Raw genomic sequence first — 26652 nt, forward strand, 5'->3', positions numbered from 1 at the left:
TATAATATTTATTTATGAATCAGTCTCACCTTTTAATGCACCAATTCAGAAGAACTTGGTGTTAAATATGTATTTCATTAATTCAGGTCCAATTATCAAATAAGTTTATAACTACAGACAAATTTTTATTCACATATATTACCCACTACCAGAGTCTGAGGCTTATCTATATATAAACAGTGAAACTTACTTGGAACATATGCATGCATATCCATGGGTAATTTGAAGAGTTCAAATTAAAGAATACTTCAGAGATTTACTACCTAATGAAGGTTAGTCTGTGTAATATAGAAAGTTTAGTTTAGAAACAGAACTTTTACTTTTCAGAAATACTGTTACAAAGTGGAAATTTCAGAAAGCCAATAGCAAATTTATACCAGGTTAGTGTTTCAGCAAAAGACAGTCCTTGCAAAGTCAAAGTTAACAGTATTAAAAGTTACACAAATCCGAAAATGTGCTTGTAATTTACATATAAAAAGTGACAATGCAAGATCTGATTTTCAGTGACCTTAATACATTTTCAGAGTCCATAGTTGAATCCATATACTCCTCCCCTAAGCTATTATTTGAACTGACACATGATTACACTGTTTAAGATTTGCATCAAATCATTCACAAGTCTGCCACTGCTGCCTGTTTTTAAAGATCTATGCTGGTATGCGGGTTGCAGCTTCCTCTTCTGCGTCAGCTCTGTTAGCATTTATTTCTGCCAGTGTTCGACCAAATCGAGTCCACTCATCATTGCGAGGAACGGCAATTTGCTGTCGACAAAGAGAATGTTATTTAAACCTACAAATAAAAACTGAGTTAATTTTGAACAGCAGAGCACTTAAGTAGTGTTCAGAAGAGGTTCCTATGGAGAAGCTTACCTTTATTTAGTGTATCTTTTAAAATAGTCTGAACATCAAAAGCTCTAACTAATAAAAGCAGAATTTGAGAATCCTGTATTTAAGTATGTAATGATACTATTACAAGCGTGCATGGTACGTTTCCATCTGAGAGACTGCCTCCAAAAGGGAATACTAATGCCCTATTGTCATCCAATCAATTAGTTATGTACTACTGCAGTACACATACTTGCAGTAGCAACAGCTTCCCTGTAGGAATGAAGTCAAGACTGCTTCACTGCAAAAATTTTTTGTTCAGTACTTCTCAAGCTATTGTCAAAATTCACATGTGCCACAGTTACAAAGAAGATAAAATCTCTACAAACAAAACCGTTGACTCTTTCATCTTATTTCACCAGCCCTACAATAATGTTTTTACTTTTTGATTGGCTGCCAGATAGCATGCTAAAAAGTTGTGCTAGAATACCTGAAATAGACACAAAAAGGAAACATTAATTTGAAAATAAAAATTAAACCTTACTCCTCTAATCATAGGGGAAAGAAGTTAAAAGCAAGTTGCTAAACAAAAGTCAAAGAAACTCCAGTGTTTTGTAATGTATTTTGCACAATACATGGTATACATACCTCTCCCACATCATATATAACTATTTGTCCCTCTGAATCACCTACAGCAATCTCTCTCCCCGAATGTGTCCATCTCACACGGTTCAGAGCAGGGTTGCCCTCCACAGTAATGCTTGCAGTTGGCACCTGTATCCATTTAAAACACATTGCTAAAAATGCACAAGGATTCCACGTGCTACAGATGACAGAACACACCTAGTCCCTCCGTGCTGTATCAAAAGGAGTGCCCAATATTTCAACTGATGCAGAGTACGTAGATCTCAAAGACTCTCAGTGGCCTTAAGCCATCACCAGTGACATGACCAAAACCGACACATATTTGGTCCCTTGGCCAAAGCACAAACATCCTCTATCAAAAGGCACATCTGCACTCTTGTCATGAGACAGGAGGCATAGACATGCATTCAGTCAGGCAGCAAGGAGGAGCCCTGGGATCCCAAGAAAGATTATGACAGAGGGCAGGGATGGCATCAGCTGCTTTGGCAGGTCAAACCCTGTCCGAAGTCTAGAACCATGTAATTCCAATTTGAAGACATGGGCTGGCGTATGGTCCTACGGAACTGCTCGTTCTGCTATCTGCAGTTTTAAGGTGGCGAAATTTAAGTACTGAGTATCTGTCAGGTTTTTCCTCTCACCTACCTCTAACAAGTGTAAGTCCCAGAAAAGGTTTATACTATAATTAAGTTTATAACTCGCACCAGAAAACCCAAACATGCAATTGTCTAAGTTTAGAAACAAATTACAAATTCACTGCAGTATTACTACAGCAATAGTAATATGGCAATAGGAACAATGGTGGTGTGTGGGTAACAGGTTTGCTCACGCTGTTAAGCTATAGGCTGCCAAGGCCACATTGGGGGATGTCTATAATCACTTTCACAACATGGATCAGTGTTACACCAACAGATGTTTTGCTCTCTTGTTACAGGTAAAACAATTTAATTACCGCTGTTATTCATGATAAGGAGTCATTTGAATTACAACCCCATAATCAAAGAATGGTATCTATTATGCAGGAACTACAGAATATTAAAGAACAACAAGAAACCAAACCAAAACACTATGGTAAATTCCTAACATTTTTTTCAAAGCATACAAAGGCTTTTCCAGCTCCAGTTGACTGTTAATCCAACTGCCTCACCTCAGTATCATTGTTGAGATTCCATAGGTCAAGCCTGCCCATCCCATCCACACAGGCAAACAAGGCAGGGTGAGTCGGAGACCACATCACATCATAAACATAATCTGAGTTGTCTTCAAAGGAGTACAGAGGTTTGTTATTCTGAAAAAAAAAGCAAACATAACAATGCAATACCCAAACTCTGCACTTCAAAATTATAAAGATAATGGGTAAAGCAAAACATAGAACTTCTCAACAGCATTATCAGCAGTAACTAAAGAGTGAGTCACATTTTGACTTACTTCAAAAAATGCCTCTGTAAAAAGCTGCCAAAATTTAATACTATTATTAAAGGGATGCTTTCCAAATCATGCAGCCTTTTTCCTGTCTGCTACTATAAAACAACCAATAGCAAGCCAATATTGTAAGAGATTGTAAATTTAATGCATTAAGAATCTTGCAGATCAAGCCAATGATAATTCAGTGGCAGCACCTCAGACTATTACTGGGAGATTCTAACTCTGCTTCCTCTGCTTTGCATTCCTCAGGGCATCAAACTAACAGAGAAATAGGCAATTCTGGCAATGGGAATGACAGATACTTCAATTGTGAGCCCCATGGAGTTTAACTGACATCAGTTTTGGTGCTGTCCCTTAGTCCCCCACAAAATTGTAGCAAAACATTTGCCTTATGTATAATACGAGTAACATTTTACATGATTCACATTGATTACATCGTAATCATTTTTGATAACACAGGGCAAAAGGATGAACAGAATGGATCAAAGTATACAGATGATGTACAATCTGAAAGCAAAGCTTTACGTTGTTAAGTATAGTTTTGTTCATCAGCTGTCTCCTCTTTGCAGGACTGCTGCTAGGAACCTAGAAAGCTTCACATGATTTAACTTCAGTTTACTGAAGTTTCTTAAATAGCTTACATTACAGCACCACCTTGTGTCAAGGACTACGAAGAAAACCACTGAACTATCTAAGTTACCTTAGTTGTCCAAAGCTTTACTGTCCAGTCAAAAGAAGAGGTGACAAAAAGATGTGAGAAGTCTACAGGTCCAACTGCTGCATGGCAGTTGATACCTGTGATTGGTCCCTGGTGTCCTTCAAACATCTCACTGATTCCAGCTTTGCTGTTTTAGAATATATAACCAAGGTTAATTTATCTGGAAACCATACACCTGCAGACAGAGACAGCACTGAAATGCAATTTAAATATAGCCACAAGAAGATTTTCCTGCTTTGTATGGATGTTATCCCACTGCAAAAGGCTTCATCACAACAGGACCACACAAGACCAGGCTTGAACATGGACCTTAACTTCAACATCTATTTTCTGCTAACCTTAAGTGCCAAAATATACCACAGGGAGAAGAGACTCTTTCAGCAGGTACCAGTCCACACATTTAACTACATGGTTCTCCAAGCAATAGCTAAAGCTTCCATTCATACAAAGAACAAAATCCAGTCCTTGGGAATGAGCATAAAACTTACACTGACTTAAGAGAAGTTGCGTGTACCTTATGAACACAGGGTTCAGACATAAAACAGTAACGATATATCGCTAATAGCCTCCTACCAGAAGTGATGAAAAAGAACAGGGGAACAGATGGGAAGGATGTTACACAAAAGTGATACAATTTTGGGTATTTTGGAACCAAAAAACTGTGCAGCAAGGGTGATGTGTATTTGAGATGAAACCTGGACACTCAAGTATATTTAAGAAAGCAATTGATAAGATACAGTCAGACAATTTCAAAATAGATTGAACAGCAGGAGAAAAGCTAGCCAATTTAAGATTTGTGCGTGACGTTACTGTACAATTATCTACAGAACCGATACGAAGCTTGGAATGTTCTGCTACAATTCAAATGAATAAAACCACAGTGACCTATGCTGCCCTCATCAACACAAACAACTCCTAGTCACTGAAGGCAGCATAGCACCAATTCAATATTCCAACCACTTCCACTTTTAATGAAGCTCTTACTCATGAAAAAGCACGCACTGGAATTCATATACAGCTATTTTGAAGTCCTTCAAGACAAAGGAGCAAATATGCGCTATAAATAATTTTAGGAGCGTAAAGCATGCAGGGACTCATCCTTTCACTATCTTTATTTCCTTTAAATAACCAAAGTTTGTATTCACCTGCCATGACGGCACGCAGTGTACACTGAGCCTTCTTCACTGCCAACAACGAAGTTGTTGACATCTCCAATAGGGAAGGACATGCAGGTAACAGCCACAGCCTTGGACTGTTTGTGAACAAGCTCCATGCTATCCTGTAGTAAAAAAATACCAGCAACTTACTTTAAAAAAAAACAAAACACAAAACCTGAAATATTAACAGCTACAAAGTCATTTAGATTTCTCAATAGGAGGGTTGGTTGGTTTGTTTTTCTTTATTTTACTTGTACAGAATTGGGCAGGAATAAGAACAGTTATTTCTTGTTAAAATTGTGTTCACCACTAACACAAGTGCAACAAAAAATATACAAAAGGATCAACAGACAATATTAGATTCCACAGGTAGGGAAATATTTTATCAAATACTTATCAACCTACCTTAAGTATAATTCTGTGTGTTAGGAAAATGTTTATTAATGCTTTTTAGATTCATTACATTTTTATAAAATATTCACCTGGAATAGATACTATATATATCCAAAGTTATCTTACCTGTGGTTGGGAAAGCATGTCCAGACTCCAGGAGCATATTTTCCCATCAGTTGAGATACTAATCAAATTATGAGCATTCTGGGTCCCAACAACATTTACACAGTACACTGGGTGCTAAGAAATGCAAAATACTATCAGAAAAAGGAATTTCCAAGTAGCAACCAATTCTGGAATAATTAATATACAGTAAAATATACAACTTCACTATTTAACTAAGCAAAAAAGATTGATCACAGTATGGTACAAAGAACACTCCCCTATAAACTCACACTTATTTTTCTGACACTTTGATTTTTATGAATAGCCCGGTTCTTCAGCGATAGCATTGGCAAAATATGGACATAAACATTTAAGCATTATCAATCAAGTGCACTGGACAGAGTTTACTAGAGGTAAATACATCTCAACAGGGAACAGTCCTTGAAGATATTTCACCCCCTACCGTGTGAGCAGCAGCTGAAAGTGGAGTTCTCTGCACTGGGGTTCTCTTATTGCTGCGATTATCCCATAGCACTATTTGGCCTGAGTACGTGCCACCAACCACCAGATTGGGATGAAATTTTGCAAAGGTAGCTGACATCACTGCTGACTGAAAGGGGAAAAAAAACAAAACCAAAACACCACACAACAACAAAGTACACAAAAAACCATTCAAAGATGCTATGTCTAAAACTAAAGAAAGTGGGACCAAATATCAGAGTAAGTTCTTTGCCTAGATTTATTCGATATACTATTTCACTGTCCAACAACTTAAGGATTCACAAACCCTTTGTGAACCCCTAACAGTCTTTTAGTTTTAATTTGTATTCATAAAATGAAGTTTTCCTCCTCTTTTCTTTCATATGTATACATTTGTATTCCCGCAGCATAGTTTGTTAGCAAAGGACTGCCCAGTAATGTGCAAGATTTTAATGATGTTTTGCCACATTCCGTGGTGATTTTCCTAGAGAATGCACAAATCTGTTTTGATACAATAAAGTTACTTTTGCAATCTGGGCTTTGACAGTAATCTGACAACACCAGATTAAATTTTGATTCAACTATGTAATTTTTAGAATTATGGCATTTTGAAAATAAAGTGGCTATCCCAGGCTTGGCATAATGGAAGAGATTTGCATGTTTTTATCTTTCAGAAAACTACTAGAAAACCTCCATCTGCCTTTTTTCTGATGCATATGTTTCTAGTTTTCATCTTTGCTCCATCTCCTCAGGCCATCTTCATTTTATTCAGTAAATTAAGCTCTAGTAGTACACAATCCCATTCAATCCCTTTATATACAAACCTTCTTTGTGGTTCAACCATTACACAAGAAGGTTTTTTTAGTTTTCAAATTAAAATAGGAAAACGAGTTCTCAAACAAGACTGAATTCTGAATGATGCCAGAAATTCTGAAACAGAATCATGTTTCTAAACTGAAACCTCTAGCTATCAACATCTGTTTGCGAATACACGTGGTTAAAGTGAATGCCAGCCCAATGAAATCATTATGTTGACAAGCATGAGGAAGGTATTTGTCCAAGTTCATCATCATAAAATCTTCAGCCTCCTGAGACAGAATCATACCTGGCAGTGAAAGACATACTCTGGGGTAGTTTTCTTGTACTTCATATTCCATACAAGGGCCACCCCATCAGGCTCATGAGGTGCATCCTCATTGTTGTTGTAAGAAGCTACAAGTAGTTCTGGGTACTGTATAATAAGTGAAAGAGACTCAAAGTAAGCAAGATGACCAGCTAATGGTCAAAACAGTCCTAGAATCTTTGTTTCCTTTCACCAAAATAGGGTTAAAAAAACCCAAAACCCATAACACAAAAAAACACATAAAACCCAAAAAACCAAAGCCACCTTACATTATATATAAATGAGAAATTGTCAATTAAAACTGCAATTGATTCAAATTTAGCACATAAAAGAGCATTAACATACACATTAGAGTCTTGTTCTGTCTTTCATCATAACTGGCTTTAAATGTAAAAAGCAGTGAGTGAGCTTTTTTAAGGGAAGCTAACAAACAGTTTGCAAACTATGGAGCATGTAAGGAACACATTTAGAAATACAGCCTGCATCAACTGTACCTACAGAAGAGTCAAGCACATAGAACTAGAAGAATTTAAAAAGATAACTGCTTAAGGTAAGCATTATTTTTTACCTGAGATGACCAGTCCAAACAACTGACAACACGATGCTTTGACCAACGTTCATCAAAAAACTGCCTATTTAAGGACAGTTTTGCTCCTGCTTGAATCTCTCTATAAAGGCAATTAGCAGATATTAATCTTAGATCATTTTTCAATTACAAATATTGCACATTCACAGTAAAGTCTTCAACATCCACATTACCCTTCTTTGTCTTCTAAGTCTCTTCCACTGTAGTCAAAGAAAATGTTGATTTGCTCAGAAAGGGCTCTTTCAACAATCCTTGTGGAGTGGTCAAAGAAACTTAAAAATTCTTCAGAATGCAAAATTTGTTGTTTTTCCTCTTCTGTAAGTTCATGAGGTGCAACTGGAAAAGAATTATACATACATTCTCTGGACTGCATACTTTCACCAATTCTTTCCAAGAAAGAAAAACAAGAATATTTATCATGCTGTTGGAAAATTTGTTTCCTAACATCCACAGATTTTAAATACATTTTTACATTTTATATTTTGCTAGCTGATTGTTAAAATGTAAATCAAATTGATTTCAACTTAATGGAAAAAAAGAAGTTGAAAATTTATGATGCTTTCCTTCACAGCACAGTCAGAATGTCTTGAAGTGAACCGTACCTTCTTCCTCCTCCTCTTTTTTTAATGTTTTTTCTTCCTCAGGTTCAACTAATGGTTTTGGTGCAACCACATCATCTTCATCTTCCTCATCTAAGGAGAAACATTATGGTAAGACTGTCAATGTTTTTTAAAGAGAAACAGTAACATTCCATACAAATCTCAAATAAGTTGATGTAAAATGGTATCATTTAGCTTAAAATGGTTATATTAGTAAAATGTAGTCCCCAGGATAATGTTATCTCAAACCAAAAGATCATTGGAACGCTGCCTACACCTGGATTTTAGTTGCACTAAATTATGTGGTTGCATAAACTGAAATAAGACACATAAGAAATTGTAAAGAATCCAAAGTGGAAACCTCTCTTACAAGCATTTATGATTCCACGCAAAACCATGTGGTGGATGCATGTTCTGTGTAACATACTGACACATTAATGCTGCAGAATAAAGAAAAATCAAATGTCTAAAATAGTCTACAGAGCAGCTGCTTACTTGTGATCTGAAACCACCAGAGTCTAATGGGTCTTCACATGGCATGAAGATGCCTTACATTAGCTTTCAGGTTGCTATTCTGAGAGGCAAATTTTGCTAAAGATAATAGCAGGAAGGTTACATTTTTTCTGTCATTCTAACTGCAAGTCTCATTATCGGTATCATGTTTGGCAATGAGAACTTTACAGCAAAATGTGTTTTCCCTAATTGCAATGAATAACATAAAATGTTAATGTTTGCGAATACTGACAAGGTTTACGGCGCTTTCTGCATTTCTACATTTTATTCTTTGAATACTGTAAACCAGAAAATAACTTTCAATTACTTAGTGTTTTGGAATATGCATTTCCTGGCTTTTCTTCATCTACCTTCTAGAATAAGCTTCTGAAAAGACTATTTTTATTGGTTAAACACCTATGTCATCTGTTTGTAAGTGAATGGCAGCAGGAGTCTGCTGCATGCCTCATCACAAGTAATGAGACAGTATTCAACAGGGACTAGGCTTGTTTGTTGCAGCCATCTCCCTGACCCATGTTCAAAGTTATCCAACAAAAAAAGTAAAAAAAAAAATCCACATGCATGCACAAAAAAAAAAAAAAGAAGGGGGGGGAGGGGGAAAGGGGTGGTCAAGGGATGGGAACCAGCTGCCAAGCCACGATCCCAGCAGCCAGGCCAGCTGACTAGATAGCAACAACCAGATGGTACTGCTAGGATTGTCTCTCTGCTATGAGGTGGCAATGGGATGGCACAACATTTTTCTGCCTGACTGCTTCCAATCATGTCTTTCCCCAATGGCAAGCCTGTGCAATTACCAGCACTCCAGGAGGCCTACAGACAAGCCTTTACCCTGCAAACAAAATACAGCTTGTAGGCCATACCAGCTGCCAAACCACACACATAGTGATAGGTCTAAAGAGGTCTGAAAATCTTTCTAACTCCATAGTATAGGCAATAAAAATATAACTGTACCTGCAGGAAAGAAAGCTTTAAATGACACTGTATAATGCACACAATAATACAAACTCCAACTTAATCAAAATGATAATGACGTATGCCAATCCTACATTACTTGAAATTGAGCGATTTTTACGTTCTGACAAGTTTACAGAACTAGGATAAATGGCATGAATGATTTCAATATATGCTCATACTTTTGAACCAAATGGTGAAGGTTAAAATCTTTCCTTTCAAGGGCCTCAATCAGCCACAAAGGAAAACAGTAATCACTGTCTTTTCAGCCAGCCCAACCGCATTTGTCAGCCCTTTCTCCGTCAATGCAGCCAGAGCAATCAACCTGCCAAACATTCAGAATGGAAAAACAATCTGAAAATACAGGGTATAATGCACCTGCCAGTGAAAATGGCCATTTCAAGAAAAGCTAGTGATCTCAGTGACCCTGCTGAGGAGGCGGTGGTGCAAAGGGGAAAGAACGCGTAAAAGAATTCTTAGTGATCTCCACTCTCTCGCACATTGACACTTCCTTACAAAGCATGCCAATTACAGCTTTTGTGCTACTTAAAAAAAAATGAAAGCTTTTTTGGGCAAAATAATCACGCAGAGAAACAGAAAGACACTGCTCCTTTTTAGATGGATTCGCATGTACAGCTGACTAGTAATCTGAAAACTGTGTAACTTGTAGGAATTCTAAAGAATGGAATTCTTAATATCAAATTGCTATAGGTGTGAACACTGATTAATTAAAAATGTAGTATGAGTTAACATACATGATTTTGAGAACAAATACAGGACCACATATCCACATTACAGCCACCTGGATAAAAATCCCCCTCTTCTTTGCCCTGCCAATCAATCTTGCAGATTTAAATGCCTTCAAATTTAGAAATTTAGTTTTGGGTCACCCTGGATATATTATTCTAGCTCTGAAAGTCCCAAATTAGAAATTTCAGCCCAACCCCCCCATCAGTCATACTACACTGATTCTAAGTACCATTTTCAGCGACAGGAGTCAAATTCTTGTCAAATGCAGATGGTCAACCCCTTAGTGCTAAGTGACCTTCTAATCTACATATTTTATTCAAAAGATCATATAGTTGATTGCTCCTGCCTTTTAATGTTTGAAACATAAATGGCATATATTATACAGAGCTCTAAATTCCTTCATAGTACTTTCACTGCATACAGCCAGCTGATATTACTGCATTTAAATGCAGGATACAGCACTTGTTTTAATATTCTCAAAGTATCAGACTTGAAATTGAACATGTCATCTCACTGTGATTTATCTGTAACTACATATATCTAAAACCTTCTCTCTGAAGAAAAGTCATATGTAAACTTTCTCATTAAGTGATCTGGAGGAAAAAAACCAAACCAAAACAAAACCACAACACAAATCAAAAAAACCCCTCATATACAAGTTCTTGACCTCATTATCTGAAACTAGGATGTTTTCTCACAGAAGTTTACAGTCAAAAAAGGCAGCATGAAGCTGTTGGACAGAAAAGAGAGAAGAAATTTTTGGTTTAATTGCTTCTCCTGTCTCTCCTTTATCTTGAATTTATTTAATAACAGGCCAGGTGTTGGTATCTGCAAGGAATTGGCATAATGACAACATATTACCCAGTAAACACTGAAAGACTGGACATACTATTTCTGAAAAAGTTCCATATCTAGTAAGTTAGGTACTCATGACACAGTGGTGTACTGCATCAGCTACATAAATTCGGAAACCTTAAAGGCACTGCCTAACTTCATCCTCCTTATTCATTATGGACTGTACCTACTAGTGGTTATGCCACTTCAATTGACAGTATATCAAATACAATTTCGTATTTAAAAAAAGGCTGCTAAGACTTAGAAAAGTCGTAAGGGCCATGAAGACAGGAAAAGGGACTCTATGTCACATCAACATAGTGTATTATAATGGATATTCATCAATAAGTGATTAACTCCATGTCATTTCTGACATGCTAACAGGGGATCTAAGGTTACAAACTGAGCAGTAAAGATTGCATAAAAATAGCAGCTACTCTAATAGCAACAAATTTCTTGTCAATGAATACTAAAACACAGGTTTAATGAACCACTGAATTTTTACTTTGATTTAACATCAAAATTGTATTTTGGCACGACAGAAAGAAAAGCGGTGTTGTAAATTAGTCTACACCTAGCAATAACACTATAGAGTGAAGTTCCAGTTGTCTGAGTAATCTGTTGCTGCAGAGTAGGTTAATCAAAGTTAAATCACCTGTGAAATGGGTGGCTTTTGTTAAGCCGAATGTCTTCATATCAAGTTTTCCCATCTATATTTCATCGTACATTTAAGGCACATACAGCATAATATATGAATATATAAGGGTCCATTATTTCTTTTAAAAATATTAAAGTGTAAAAACGCTACATTCACTGTAACAGCATCCAAGTAACCAATCCTGTACACCAAATTGTTATTACTCTGCTTAAGTCATAATTAAAAGGACAAAAATGCTTGATATTTTCTTTCTGCATCCTGGAGACTTTACCAGACAATAATTCCTCAAAGAGTGGAGCTAATGCAGTAATACCATCCGCAGTTAGTTGGGATTGCACATGCACAATATTGTACAGCAACACTAAATAACAAGTACCCCATTATCCCAGGAAAAGCCTTAATTTTGACAGCTAAGCAGAACCATATTCCCCTATATGCCTATTTTTCTTCGAATTAACTACTTCAAGAAGTCATAACACATGTTTATTGGGCATACTGGTGACTAATTTCTTTCCATGCGAATTTGAACAATATGTTAGCAAATCACAAAGGAAGAAGTCAAACAGTATAGCAGAGACCAGTGTAGCAAGAAGTATAGATAAGAAAAAAACCTGAGCACCAATGATTACAGTACTCTGTGTGGTGGCCAACATGGAGGCTGCAGAACATTAAGACATATACCAGAGTTCACACTTGAATTGCATCTGTTGCTGAAACTGCTTCCACTGCCTGCTAGAAAAAAATAAGTGTATGAAGGGGACACAATTTCAAATGTATTTTCAGAGTAGATCTGAAAAGCTGCTGCCTGCTACAGCATGCCAAATAGAGGATAAATAACAGCCCTAATAACCAGTTTGACCACGCTAAGAAACATGTCCACCAAAACTGGACAACGAGGGAAGCAGGCAGCAGTGTCATACGCAGCATCATGGGAAGCGAGAAATGGATTTAGACAGTAGAAAAGCGGATGGCAGAACACGGGGAATGGAGCAGCCTAAACACAGGATGTTCACATTATGATGGTGACAAAAGTTATTAGTGTAGTAAATGCATAAGAGATGTAGACGGTTAGGCTTGTTAATTATGAACTAAGGGAGAACAGCATCGAGTATGGCACAACACTTTTATCAAGCCAAAATAAATGGTCCCTAAACAAAAAAAGATGGCCATCATTACTGTATCATAGAATGACAAAAATCCAAAACACAGGAACAGGACATGCCAAGAGAACAAGAAGGAAAAAAAAAAAGTAGTACTGAAGATAGACATGTGTATTTTCATCAAAGCAAGAAGTTTGAGAACACCAAGACTGCCACCCTGACACCACTTCTTACTGTGTTTCTCTTGTTCTTTATCCTTAGTCACTGGTATACATGGGACCTTGAGGAAAGAGCAGCTGCAGGTTATATCCATCATACAAAAAGCCCATAAAACAAGTATTGCAGATTTACCTTTTAAGTCTACTGTGGAAGATGTCCACATCCAAAGTAAGGACTGTGAAATATATGTTTATTAACTTCAATTAATGGGGAAATTTAATATTCTATACTGTTCAGAATACAGTGAATGACTTCCCGTAGCAAAATACTTTGTGCTCTAAAGATGACTCAATCTCTAATCACAGAGTGAAACTGATTTCTAGAAGAGACCCTGATTTTATTGTTTTACAATATTATAAAAGGAATCAATCTCCCTAAGACAGGCAGTTTCTCAAATATTTCAAGGTCATAATAAATCAACATATTAGTACTGCAATAATGGAAGTTGAGAGAACTGTTAGCAGACTAAATGCCTCCATCTCCTACAGAAGCTGTCACATTTCAAAATTAAGTTGGGCATTGTATAAGATAAAGACAAGGCTATATACTACTTTGGATACAACATTTCAAAGGGGTGGGGGTGAAGAAATGTGAAAATGTCATAATTCCAGCAGTGATACTTTTTGTCTTAGCATAAAGAGGCTATAGTGTTACTAGCACTGAGGTCACATTCTAGCTCTTGCATTTAGGGCTGCATGCAAATGGGTCATTCTTTCATTACGAATGGAGAAGATCACTGGCTCAAAACAGTTGCAGCTGAGAAGCCTTGTACCTGCAAGACTGGCAGGGCGGGGGGAGTTACTTCATATTTGAATATTGTCTAGGATAGTGCAACATGTCTGCACCACACAGAAGTAGGAACATCTAAACTTAGTCTACCTCCCTCCTCTAGCTATGGAATTTTCCTGTTTGGGATTTCTCAACTACTGAATGCAGTCTTTTTATCAACTTCTGAGTTAAGTGACCTTCACATTTTAAAACCAGAACTGTTCAGGTGAAAGGTTCTTATTTAAATTTAACTGTTTGTTACACTGAATCCAAAATAGGCATCTCCAAAAGCCAGCTTTAAGTTGAGGACATGAAACCTCCCCTATGTAACTCACTTCATTTGTGTTGCCATAAATATTTCCATGACAATTAGGAACTGTTTTAGTTTAAAACTAGTTTACTCCTACTTCCTATCTGTCCCACCAGACAGACTGGTTGTAGTTTGACGGACTACACAACCATTTTGGCACACAGAAGTGGAACAAAGAGGACTCTTTTTTTAGTTTGGTGTTTTGTTGTTGGAGAACAGAAACTGCATAGGTTAATAAAGAAATTAGTTCCTTCTTTTAAAACTCAATGTATAAACTCCAGGTATAAAAATTCAAATTCTTAAGAAGTGTGGGGGAGTTAATCGCTAAGTTTGTTGTAAGGACACACAGCCTTCAAGTAAGTTGTGTGTGGATTCTTAAGTGTCATAAACGCAAGATATATCCCACTTTTATTCATCAGTTGTCAGCTAATTAAGCAACTCAGTGTCTCATCTGATCGTTTACTAGGAGCGAGAAAATACCCCATGTTAGTAATAAGAGTAATGTTAAACAAGATGTAGAATGGCAGTAACACTTAAGCAAGACCTACATGAATTTAATAATAGAATTTATATCAATTATCTCATATAACAACCTTCATTTACTTTATTAAGTTTCAAGATCACAAGTGCTGCTACTAATTCAGTCAGTCATTATTATAACAAAAGAAAGAAAAATAACTTAGGTAGTAAGAAGTTCACCATTCACCTTCCTTTGGCTGAGTCATAACAGGTGTTTGCGTCTCCTTTGTATATGTAACGATTTCTCGAGGAGGAAAGTCAACTTGTGTAATTTTGGCCATTCCAAGTTTAACAGGTCCACGTCTACATAAAATTAATAGAGAAATAAAAAAAACATTTAACTTTACAAATTACTTCACATATTGCCTAGAATAATATCCAAGTCACAGCACTGCTTAGTCAAACCCAGGGGAAACTTAACTCTGAAGAAGTCACCTGATTATGACTAATTTGTTATCATTATTATTTAAAATCAGCAGCTATTTATATATCTGCAAGAAAAAGAAAGATGTGCAAATATATAAATAAAAATATCTGGATTATAGGACATAATTCTAAAGTTTTGCTCTGTGGTTGACTAGGGTACTGCTACATATATGTCATCTCTCTATTTTCAGTGGAACAGATCTGCTCACATGAGTCATGTTTGTACAGCAATGGTTCTGGGATTTTAAAGCTTAAAAAAAACAGGTTAGTTATTCTGAAGGAAAAAGCATTTCCTAGTCCTTTTAACTTTGCTGCCCGTTTTTCTCTACCTTTAAGATACTATTTAGAATGCAGAACTGCAAGTCTAATCTGAAACTCACACTTTTATCCATAATACATTACTCCAGAATACGATACTGAAAACCTCTGAGCTTTCCTACTTTAGCGTATGGATGATCCCATAAACGCAGATATAGCTTGTGTGTGTGTGTGTATATACACACACACACAAACTACAATGCATAACATACTTCGAAAAGCCACACAACATTAATTCAGTCGTTGTAACTTCCTACAAAAGCTAATTTCAGTATGTATTGTAGTGATACTGCAATGATCCAACCACAATTTACCTATATCAAATTCAGTTTCTTATTATCCACCTCTCTAAGATAAAACAGAAAGAAAAAGAGTAACCCCTTTTGAAAGGTTCTGGTGGGCAGAATCATAATTCTTATAGCACGATATAGGTTTTAGTAAGTGCTTATAATGAGCTACAGCTTTTATAAACGTATTTGTAAGAAAAGACAGGAGTCACTGTTTTTAAATACAATTATTCTAAGCTTTTTATTTTAAAGAAATGACTTTTTAAAGTTTACATTTTGCCAAAGTCAGACTCAAACAGGAATAAGTTTTGTTATAAGAAATAAGTATCTTATGTATATTAAATAATATAAAAATTTCCCATTGCAAGCAAACTGCATTAAGTCTAGGGATAGTGAATTTCTGGTACTTACAGAACAGTCTCTTAACAACAACTTGAAGTCTTAAAGCAAAAATAAGCTCTTATCACCCGTAAGTACATGAAAGAGGGAATATAAGAAATCTATGCAATACCCCAGATCGGAATCAGAGTGGAGCTGAAGAACTGATGGATCAGTATCCCAATGCAGCGTCCTGATACCCCAGGTTGAACAATCATGCAGCATTAGCAAAAAAGGCCAGAGATTAGTGAAGCAAATACACACTATGAAATGCTAGAGTTACAGTAAGCTTATAGTTATTTCATTGTTCACAAGAAACAAAGCAATGTAACATCAGTTAAGGGAAATTCAGCAAACATTCAGTGTAATAATACATGCAGTAAATACAAAAGTTAAAAAGCAAACACGGAATTCAGAGCTATTAGGAAAGAATTACATTATTTTAAAAGATTGAAAGTTAAAGATCTGCAAACAAACATGGCCTTTACAAGAGGAAAATAAAAATATTTTAAATACTGACAAGAACCATTAAAAACTTCAAATTACTTTTAAAATCTGTTCAGGTTTGTTCCTGTCATATCAAGACAGATTTGTTAACGTAATGCAATCTTGCCCAGAGCAGTAAATATGTGGAGGAAACTGTCATATTGGTAGAGGAAATGAGTCAACACATAAGCCTTTTGGTAGCGGGGCAAAAATGCATTTCCACTGGGATAGAGAACTGCTAGAGTTTCCAAGATGTGACATTGCAGTAATTACGGGTTAAGCACTGCCTTGGGCTTGTAAGTGTCATCTGATCTAGAGCCAGCTCCATTTGAGGTATTTAAATCTCTTAGAAATAGTGGGCTTTATATTAATAACACAGTTCAAAGTCATGTGGAATAATGAACAGAATAGATCCATTTCAAGTCACTTTTGAACAGAAGAAATATGAAGGGGGAAATAAATGTTTCTTCTCCCCCCATTTTTAGCCTTTATCCCTTCTCCACAAATTTTCATTTAGTCTACTGCCTGCTATCAGGTTTAGGTAGAATTTTAAAACAAGCTTATAAGAGAGATTAACAGATGAACATGCATGGTTTTTCTGAAGTTCTTAGATGTTATTTTTTTTTTTAAATAATGTTTATAACAAATAAAAAGACTACGTAATACTTATCATAACAAAGTCAATAAAAAGTAATTTTACATTTCCATGCCATACATGGTAACGTTCTTATAAACCAGGCGCAGACCTCCTAAAGGTAAAGTTGATCTCAAAAATGTACAGACAATGCCATTAAAAGCTCATAAACATGGGTGTGTCATGCACTACCTTGTTCTTCTAGAAAGTATGCATTAGAAGAATAATTAATTAGTGTTTAATTAAGAATTACAAATCCACTGTCTTCATATTTAGCAAATCTTTCTACATAACTGCTATTGCATCCACAGCAATAGCTTAATACCTAAATCTCTAAAACCTTTCCATATCTTTTGTGCATCAGAAAACACACCATTTTACCATAAAGTTAATTACTGAGAGTATACTTATTCTTTGGGTCTCTGCTATTTTTCTTGATCAAATAGATTTATGCTTGGAGTTTAATTTGGTGCCTGAGACTTCAAGCTGGATATTGCTCATATGTTATTCAATCATGCATCAAAAAAAAAAAAAAAGGCAAAACCAAACCACTACCACACCCCCAACCTTCCTGTTGCTTCTGCAAAGGATGACTTATCTCCAGATCCAAATGCTGCATTACCACCATACTTGTCAAACATTGTCTCAACTTTTTGAATTCCACTTGAGAGGAACTTGGGGAAAGGGCTACCCCAATTTAAAAGGCTCCAACTTTTGTGCCTCTGTAAGACCTAGCCCTCACTGAGGTGGCCTTCCTGCTTTCAAAGCATTGTTTTAACCTTCAACATTTGCTTCAGTGGTACCAGGGATAGTCTGCCTTTTAAAATAGTTCAAGTCAACAGGCAGTATAGGAGATATAGTTAAATGTTTCTCAGAGATACTCTTTTAAAATAAAGGTAACATTCTGAGATAAAATTCACCTATTATATGTGTACCAAAATGATGTAAAATATTGTTCCTTTTGTCTTCCAGATGTTTGTTATGCCTTAAGTTAAATGAATTTATCTACAAGCTTCAGTGAACTGAAGTTCCTGTTCTTCCACATATGCCTGAACTTCTCTGTATCCAGACATATTTCTAACACTTCCTATATCTCTAAAATGTATTTTCTGTATTTAAACTAATTCTATGAAGCACCCACCTAAAAATAAACCAACTGTATTAATTTCCAGTCTTGAATTTATACTCTTAACTGAAGAAAAGAGAGAAAGAACAGTATCAAACTAGGAACCAAAACTCTTCACTGATGAAAATAAAGCAAGACAGTTGGAAGTAACAGCAGGAACACAGTCTGAACACTACTAATTACTAGATAAGTAAAGTTACTGGCAAGATGCAGCATCATAGAGGAGAAAAGACTAAGCTAACAAAGGAGATCATCTCTGTGAAATATATTTGCAGCATGACCAGGGAACAAATGGCCACAGATCAAAAAAACAAAAAACAACACAAAACCAAAAACCTGAAATAATACACTAATATGAAAAGCTTTGGTTTAAGATTATCAAGCATAGTGGAACAACTTCGGCTTTCTAACATATCTTATATTGATATGGAAGTCATCTGTAAAATGCCAGGTATAATGCTAAGGGATATCACACAGTCCAACTTCTCCCATTAACTTTCAGGTTCAAGTGTACACGCACATTACAAATGCTGTACAAACTTGTACTAATAGACTAGGATATAGACATCCGTTTACAGGGGCAGGGAAAGAATGTTATCCAGTGGTCAGAGAATAAGCAAGGGGACTCTAACTGACTCTATACAGCCTTCAATTTAACTATACATTCATACCTCCAGGCTTCAAGACCACAATCTTTTTATGCTTCCACATCTGGAAAATTGTCAAGAGATAAATTTAAAGTTTGCAAATGCATGAAGCTATAGAGGCTTAGGATACAAGTTTTCCCAAGGTTTCATAAGAAAACGTATGCATACATTATGTTACTACATCCGAGGAACATACAATCAAAGAGCACACTTATGAGGTGGAGATAAATCCAGTATATAACATGGGGTTCAATTACAGATATGTACACTATATGTATTGTTTCATATTGAATTTAAATTATGTATGAATGGAAAGAAATTTTTTTCATTAAAAAAAGTCATCACCAAATAATTATTGTTTTTTTCTTCTAGACATTGAATTTAAATATAAAACGACAATTTAATATACAATAATCACAGATTTCAAGTAATTTAAAATTTGCTTGTTACTCAGTTAAGGAACAATTATATTAGTTCTCTATTAACAGGACAGGTGAACTTCAATTGCATAGTGAATAAGGTATGCACAAGATCACACCTGGGCACTGTTTTTAAAAAAAAAAAAAAAGAGAGAGTTTGGGTTCATTAACTGCTTCCTGATGTATTCTCTGTTTTAACTTAATTGTTGCTACTTATAAATAGGCACCTTGTGACCTTTGTTCAGGTCATTAAAATCTTGAATATTTTCAGATTAAGATTGTATATAGTTACACATGCATAATCCATACACATACAGGACATGACCACAGCCTTTTAAAGATGTGTCAAAGCAGTGTAAGTATTCACTCTTTCTCCAAAACTACTTCTCATATAAGCACAAAAGGAACTGAAAACTGCGTTAGTTACTAGGCTTTAACTAAACTTCATGCACAATGCATACTCAGTAAGTTTTAAGTATATGAACTTAATCTGCTGGGAAAATACAAGTTACGAATATTAATAGGCAAATACTACTCTTATTTGCAGACTGCACGTGGGAAACAGTAGAAATACCCTTTGGAAGTAGTGTTTCCCACCTCATCACCCATATCTCGCCACTTTGAATTCTGAGTTTAACAGAAGTATTTCTCTGACTCTCTTTAGAGCAGCATTTCTCAAACTGTCATGCACAAAAGAAAAAAAATGGTCAAATAGATGTGGCCAGTACTGGAAGTGAAAAAAAACTGTGGCTGTACTAACATGGTGCTATGTTTTGGCCAAATGAGAGAGACTGTGAGGGGTATAGTTGTGTTACAGGGATGGCTGCAAAGTGAAATAACGAGAAATACTGTTCTGAGTAAGGAAAAAAATAAATTTAAAATCAGAAGCAATGCAAAGTTTGTAGATGGTATCTTTTATTAGACCAACCAGAATAGAGAGAAAAAAGGAAATTGCCTGTCATCTCTCCTCTAGAAAAAGCTGGGAAGAGCCCAGAAGTTGGACTCTTCCAGTTTTCTATTGTCCCGAGACATTCATGCTTACAAGAACATTACCACAAGACATTCAGACTCATTTTACTTTAAACAACTCCACACTAACATTGGAAATTTCAAATTAGAAAGTGCATTTCAAATTTTAAAGTAAAGTACTTCTCTAAAACAGTCACTGTTCACAAATCTAATAACACCATAACCTCATATGATTATATTATAATCAAGTAAGTAACCTCAACCCCGATTTCTTCTAAAGCTTAATTATGCAGAACACGAGTATTAAGCAAAGCAATATGACAAGAAAAGTGACATACCTAGATCCAACAGCGCCATCACCAGAGTCCTGGCTTCCAGCCTCACTTGGCGTACTCACAGATTTGGAAGACGGAGAGGTAGGAGGAGGGACTAAATAGTGAAACAGACAGGTATCCGCTGTTACTACTCGCAGAGGTTGCACAGCTTAGGATGTTTTCAAATTAATTTAACATGAAGTATTAAAAAAAAAAAAGATGGCAAACAAAAAATACATGGATGAAAAAGAACAGTAGAAAGAGAGGGGAAAAGACAATGTTAACAATTCATGCTGGACTTCCATGCAATTGTTTGGCATTTATGCATCTGGAGCATACAAAAAGACATGGAGGGAAAGACACTTAAGAGAAAATGAATTGATAATCTCTTTTTAAACTGAGCTTCTGACAAATGATGGCATCAATTTTCAAAGGGTAATTTCCACTAAATCATGTTGCTTAAACATAAAAGGAAGATAGTTGTTAATACAGCTTTGATACCAGTTTTTCTTAAAAATTAGACATTGAATGTATTTAACTGGTAATTTTGTTTCAAAATACAAAATTGTCGAAGGGTGGACCAAAAAAAGTGACAAAAAAGTGGCTTTGTCATACAGCATACTGTTATTTTTGTTCTAGTTTGAATCAAATCAACATAAATGCTGTATATTACAACAAAGTTTCCACTGTCAGGTTTTGGGGGATTTTGGCATTTTCTCTCTTTTTACTTGACAAACAATCTAGTAGTATTATATTGAAACTTTTTCTTAAAAGTCAGTTCATTTTCAGCATTTAGACGAAGATCGCAATTACCATTTAAAAAACAGCATGTTTTTTGGAACTGATACATAATAGTGAATGATATCATGCAATCTGATACAAACACAAAGCTATTTCAATATTTCTTTCAACTTTTCTTTTTAGAAATAGTGAAACTCATTATTTAATAAGACTTAGGGTTATGCTTAAGAATCAGGGGGTATGTTGAAGGACCTTATATGCTTCATTTTTCAGCAATATATAGAACATTCATAGAACACATTCACGCCTTAGCAACCCTTAAAAAGAACCTTTAATCAACTGAACACAAGTTATGTATAGAAACCAGTATCTACTCTGTCAGGGGTCCGGCAACAGAGAATTCTACATTTAGATCTGCAACATTTCTAGAGGATTTCCTAAAATCACAAGTATGTTGTGAATTCTGAAGAATGTTTGCATCCCATCCTAAAACAGAGACATGACTCTGGTTGACAAAAATTCTACCCTAAATTTACAAAATCACAGTGAATTATTCGACTTATTAAAAATTCATTCCTCCTACAGGAAAGACTTTTATATAGGTCTAGAGTTATACTTCATAAATTCATACATACACACGCTTAGACTTTATACTTATATAAACATGAGCGTATATATGTATTTTCTTCAACTCATCATCACCATCTACTGAATATACTAAAGGAAATGCCCATACGCCTTTATATTCCTACATTACTTTTGTGAGTTATCAGAAGGGATGACATTTTAACGTCACCCTTTCTTAACCGAAGAGGTGACATTGGCAACATACCCTGTCGCCACGTACAAAAGGCAGCCAGCTGCCCCCCGCAGCACGCACGGCCCCCAGAACCCCGAGGCGCAGTTTTGATGTCACAGCGCCCTCTGATGGGGCAAACTGTTTTCAAGAAAGTCTTCCCATTAGCGAGGTGAAACCTATTTAAAGACCAACAGTCTTACAAAGAGACCAAGTCAAATTCCACCTGCCCCAACAGAGGATGAAACTATCATACCTGCTTGAAAGTTAGTTTGGTTCACTAACTTAGGGCTTCTTATATAACGAGTACGGTAGATATCGAAAGCATACTTACATTGTTAAGGTCCCTTCTCCCATAAGCAAGCTACCTCTCTCCAGGGGTTAACAGGACAGGAATTGCCTCGGGAATTCTTAATACCATTTTCTATGAAGGAATCTAACCTCAAGCTATCCACCTACACCGACAATGCGAGCTCAAGCTACCTGCACATGAAGCTGGTCAGCTCTGTTCAGGTGTACGATCACTGTACTACGATACTTTGCCAGTATGCAGGCAGCAGGCCAAGCCTGTGCCTCAGGCATGCTGCTGCGAGGTAGCAAGTAGGGCATTTCAGCTTGATTTGGATCCAGATCAGATCTGGATATCTTGAAAGGGAACAGAACAAATTCCCTGCGAATCTGTGTACGTTGAAAGGTGTGGTTAAGTAGATGCTCAATGGAATTAAACAGAACACTCGCAGAGCTATGCCCCAGTCCTACACATCGGCACTGCAAAGAGCTTTTCACAGCTACTCGAAGTCTATGCAATTACCTGCTTTGAGGACTGACTATCCTGTGGGTTTTAGATTCTCTCTCATAGATTTAAAAAAACCCAACAACAACCATATGCATTTCTGCAAGAGTCTCATCAGCTGCCTTAGCAAAACCTCACACAAGAAAGCGTTCAACTATTAGTCTACCAAACAAAATCTCTAGGAGGTAAGAACTGATTACTTAAAACACTGTACACTAGTGCTAACATAGCCCAAATGCAGTCCCTAAACTTTGAGAACAATTCAAACTACCAAAAATGACTGCTATGGCTGTTGGAATGGGAGCAGCTATAATGGTGTTTATTCGATGTTCACTTTTTAACACTTGAGGACTATGGAAAACCAATTAGGAAGATATAATCAAAGATATAATATGTCTGTAACAAATTATTCTTTATTTGCAAACCCAGTTGAAATAGACCCTCACCACTGAGCCAAATTGAAAAATAAATTTTAAACCCCTTAGATTCCAGAGCTAGAGACAAAAAGTGAAGTTGAATTATCACCCTCTTCACTTTCATCTTCCAGAGAGATGTGGCTATGTAAAGGCAAAAAGCAACAACCAATATGCTTACCTATCCAAGAGTGGCACAGATACGAATCATCATCCTTGATAGTTAAATTTTATACCTAGCCTTGCTATTACTCCAAAGTCAGTCAGGTATTTGAGATAAGGAAAATTAGGGTGTAAAAGATGCAGAAAGGAAACAAGTCAACTCTGCACAAAAATATCAGAATTAAAATTTGGCATTATGAAAAAAAGAAAGAAAAAAATACAAAAGATTGATGCGCAGGGAAAATATTGGGGGGGGGGAGGAAGAGAACAACAAATACATGCTATTTATATATTTTAACTAAAAAACTCCAAATAATCCACTAAGTGTAAAACATATCTTTTACAAAACAGTATTAGTAACGTGTACCGAAGCACATTACTTGACATTTGTAACAGAGATCATGCAGGACAAAATACTACAAAAACCAGACGCATATAACCCAAAAAACAGTGGCCAGAGAATTTCCATGCTAGTTATATAAATATCACAATCCTAACAAAACCAACCAAACAAACCACAAAACCACACCCCCCAAAAAAACCCAAACAAAACACTCCCAAACATTTATCTCAAACTAATATTAACTTCCCTACCAACAGGAGACTCAGGTGTCAACCCCATGCTCTGAAGTAATGCTTCAGCTTCTCTTCTCTTCTTTTCAAGATCCGATTCTTCTTGTACAGGAAGAACTTCTTTCTTCTGATCAGTCTAAAAATAATTCAATAATTAAGTTATAGCATTTAACAGGAATTAAAAAGTGTTTCATTTATTTTTTTGATATCTCAAAGGGGTTTTTTTTAAGCTACTGAAACCTGTCATACAGGTTAGATATTTGACTCCAGTAATTCTGATGGTCCTTTCTGTAGATAAAGCAAGCAACAGACTTCATAAAATTTGTAGCTTTGGTACTGTCTTTAAAAGATATATATATAACATGGAAAAAGTGTCTTCTCATTTGTCAAAATGACTGACACTTCATAAGATCAAGAGTATCTTTTTTACACTAATGCTAAGCACTGTAAAATGCAAAGACTGAAAAAAAAAAAAGTATTACATACCTGTATATAAAAGTATTTTAAAGACACAGTCATATTGTTCCAATTTTGAAATTACAATAACTGTGTCAAAGAAAACACTATAGGGTTAGAATGACAGTAAGAGACATGCTTCTTTGGTCAAGAAAGTATTAGGACACTTGGATAGATAGAGCACATAAAGTGTGTAGCAATTAAGAAAATATGTGTAAGATGTAAAAGTGATGATTGTCTATGTGTGCACGTTAAGCTATTTTTTAAAACAAAAATGTCAACAAGCTGTTCAGTGAGAAAGCTTTCTTTTGAACCTCAGGTTTCACCAAAAAAAATAGGAAGTCTTAAAACACTTTGCAGTAACTTCAAGTTTACAGGGCATTTAAGTAGTTTTCTTTAAGTTGTGATATTATCTGCTAGATTTCACACACAAAAGAAGAATAAAAAGTATACCCCATCCTCATAATTTAGAACTAATACAGGCTCTACCATAGAAGATGCTGAACACTCCATATCTTTCCACATTCATTTAACCGCTCATTCAATTCCACAAATATAATTCATAGTTTAAGGTGTTCACAACTCAGACATTGGCAAATGAATAGCTTTGTAAATACAAATTGATGATACAAGTCTTTAATAGAAGTAGCAAGATCTAGACCAAGCTATTTTACCCCTACGCCCTGATTAAAGATTAATTGCTCCTCACATGACTGCACAATTCCTTTTAAAAAAAGGAAATTTTAGAGCAAGTTCCTAACTGATAAGCTATTGCATCACATGTGGAATCACAGATACAGGCAATACATTGTTACAAGATCATCAGAACATAATTTGAGATATTTCCCTCTCCTTTCTGTCTGAATCATGTAGCTGGCAGCTGCCCAGTCTTCAGTCATATGCTAATTTAGAACACCTACAAGATCACAACCAGACACAGAGAAGTCTTGAAAAAGTATCCCAAAATACCAAAACATTCCAGCAAAAGTTTCTTTCATGAGGTATAATCTGCATTCAGGAGAAACATAGTAATAATTCACTGACTGTCACATGCTTTAACAGAGAGAGACACAGAACATTGGTAACAACCCAAATCTGACACAGAAGTAGCATATACATCATGAGTGTTGCTCCGATTTCAAAATTCAGGCTAAAGATGAGTCAAAGAACAGAAGAATCTAGCATATTGTTTGTACAGTAATAATACTGAGAGTTAGACAATTCATATGGACATCCCCATATGCACTTCAGAAATGAGTTCTCTAAATAACAGCATCACAACTCATTAAGCAGAGCTATTGCGCAATATTTCACAGTGATTTGATTAATGATGTCCCATGCACACAAGCAGCTTTAGAAATCCAAACTTCATGCAAGTGTAGGATTTAAAAAAAAAAATAATTTAAATCTAACTTACCATATGGATAATTCTGGAGAAAACAGTAGGTGTTTGCTCTTATCAGAAAACAAAAGTGCTACATTTGCATCAACAACCAACCATTAAATAAACACTCCCTGAATGACATGTAGCAAATGATTAAGTGAACCTACCCCTACATTTTGGGCAAATTACATATGCAGCAGGCAAATTTCAATTACAAAATTATTTCTTACTTCTTTTTTCTTTCTTTCTTCCTCCTTTCTTTTCTTCTCCTCTCTGATTTGAGCTAATCGTTGCTTCTTCCGCTCCAACTCCGCCTTCAGTTCACTTTTGTCAGACATGGCTGAAATACTGATCAAAAGAAATCATACCACTGTTTGGAGTTGGGTTTTTTTTGGGTTTTTTTTTGTTTTGTTTGTTTGTTTTAAGTTAGCAGCTTTCTTTTAAAGAGGCTATCAATTAAATCAACTATACTAGCTTACCAAAACCAGAACTCTCAAAAGTCTTAAAATAATCACTATATATATAAAAAAAATCACATTCCTATTTCCACATTTCTTTCACTTAACACATTCTCAATATTAAAGGGATTGATTTAAAAGACAGAACTATGATATGGTGACATCTATTCCTAAGTTAGTTCTGACGCTGTTTGGAGG

The 26652-nt window shown here is 35.8% G+C and overlaps 1 protein-coding gene across 7 annotated transcripts; it reads right to left on the reverse strand.

Annotated features, from left to right (window-relative positions):
• Positions 1 to 26341, reverse strand: DYNC1I2 (dynein, cytoplasmic 1, intermediate chain 2). Of its 7 annotated transcripts, none has more exons than XM_009703493.1 (16): positions 26227 to 26334; positions 24178 to 24292; positions 20703 to 20793; positions 16217 to 16276; positions 14862 to 14977; positions 8056 to 8145; positions 7627 to 7789; positions 7436 to 7535; positions 6850 to 6975; positions 5728 to 5874; positions 5286 to 5399; positions 4755 to 4888; positions 3592 to 3736; positions 2614 to 2754; positions 1473 to 1598; positions 1 to 761 (listed from the first exon to the last, which is right to left on the reverse strand). In XM_009703493.1, the coding sequence occupies exons 1-16, from the start codon at positions 26332 to 26334 to the stop codon at positions 648 to 650; spliced, it is 1890 nt and encodes a 629-aa protein (XP_009701795.1). In that variant the 3' UTR covers positions 1 to 647. The 7 variants fall into 7 exon arrangements, with proteins under 7 accessions (XP_009701795.1, XP_009701794.1, XP_009701793.1 ...); XM_009703492.1 differs by having other exon boundaries at positions 7627 to 7786; positions 8047 to 8145; positions 20703 to 20826; XM_009703491.1 differs by having other exon boundaries at positions 20703 to 20847.
• Between the last annotated feature and the right edge of the window lie 311 nt (positions 26342 to 26652).

Source organism: Cariama cristata, unplaced genomic scaffold (assembly GCF_000690535.1).
Source record: "Cariama cristata isolate BGI_N322 unplaced genomic scaffold, ASM69053v1 scaffold16917, whole genome shotgun sequence".
NCBI classification, from domain to species: Eukaryota; Metazoa; Chordata; class Aves; order Cariamiformes; family Cariamidae; genus Cariama; species Cariama cristata.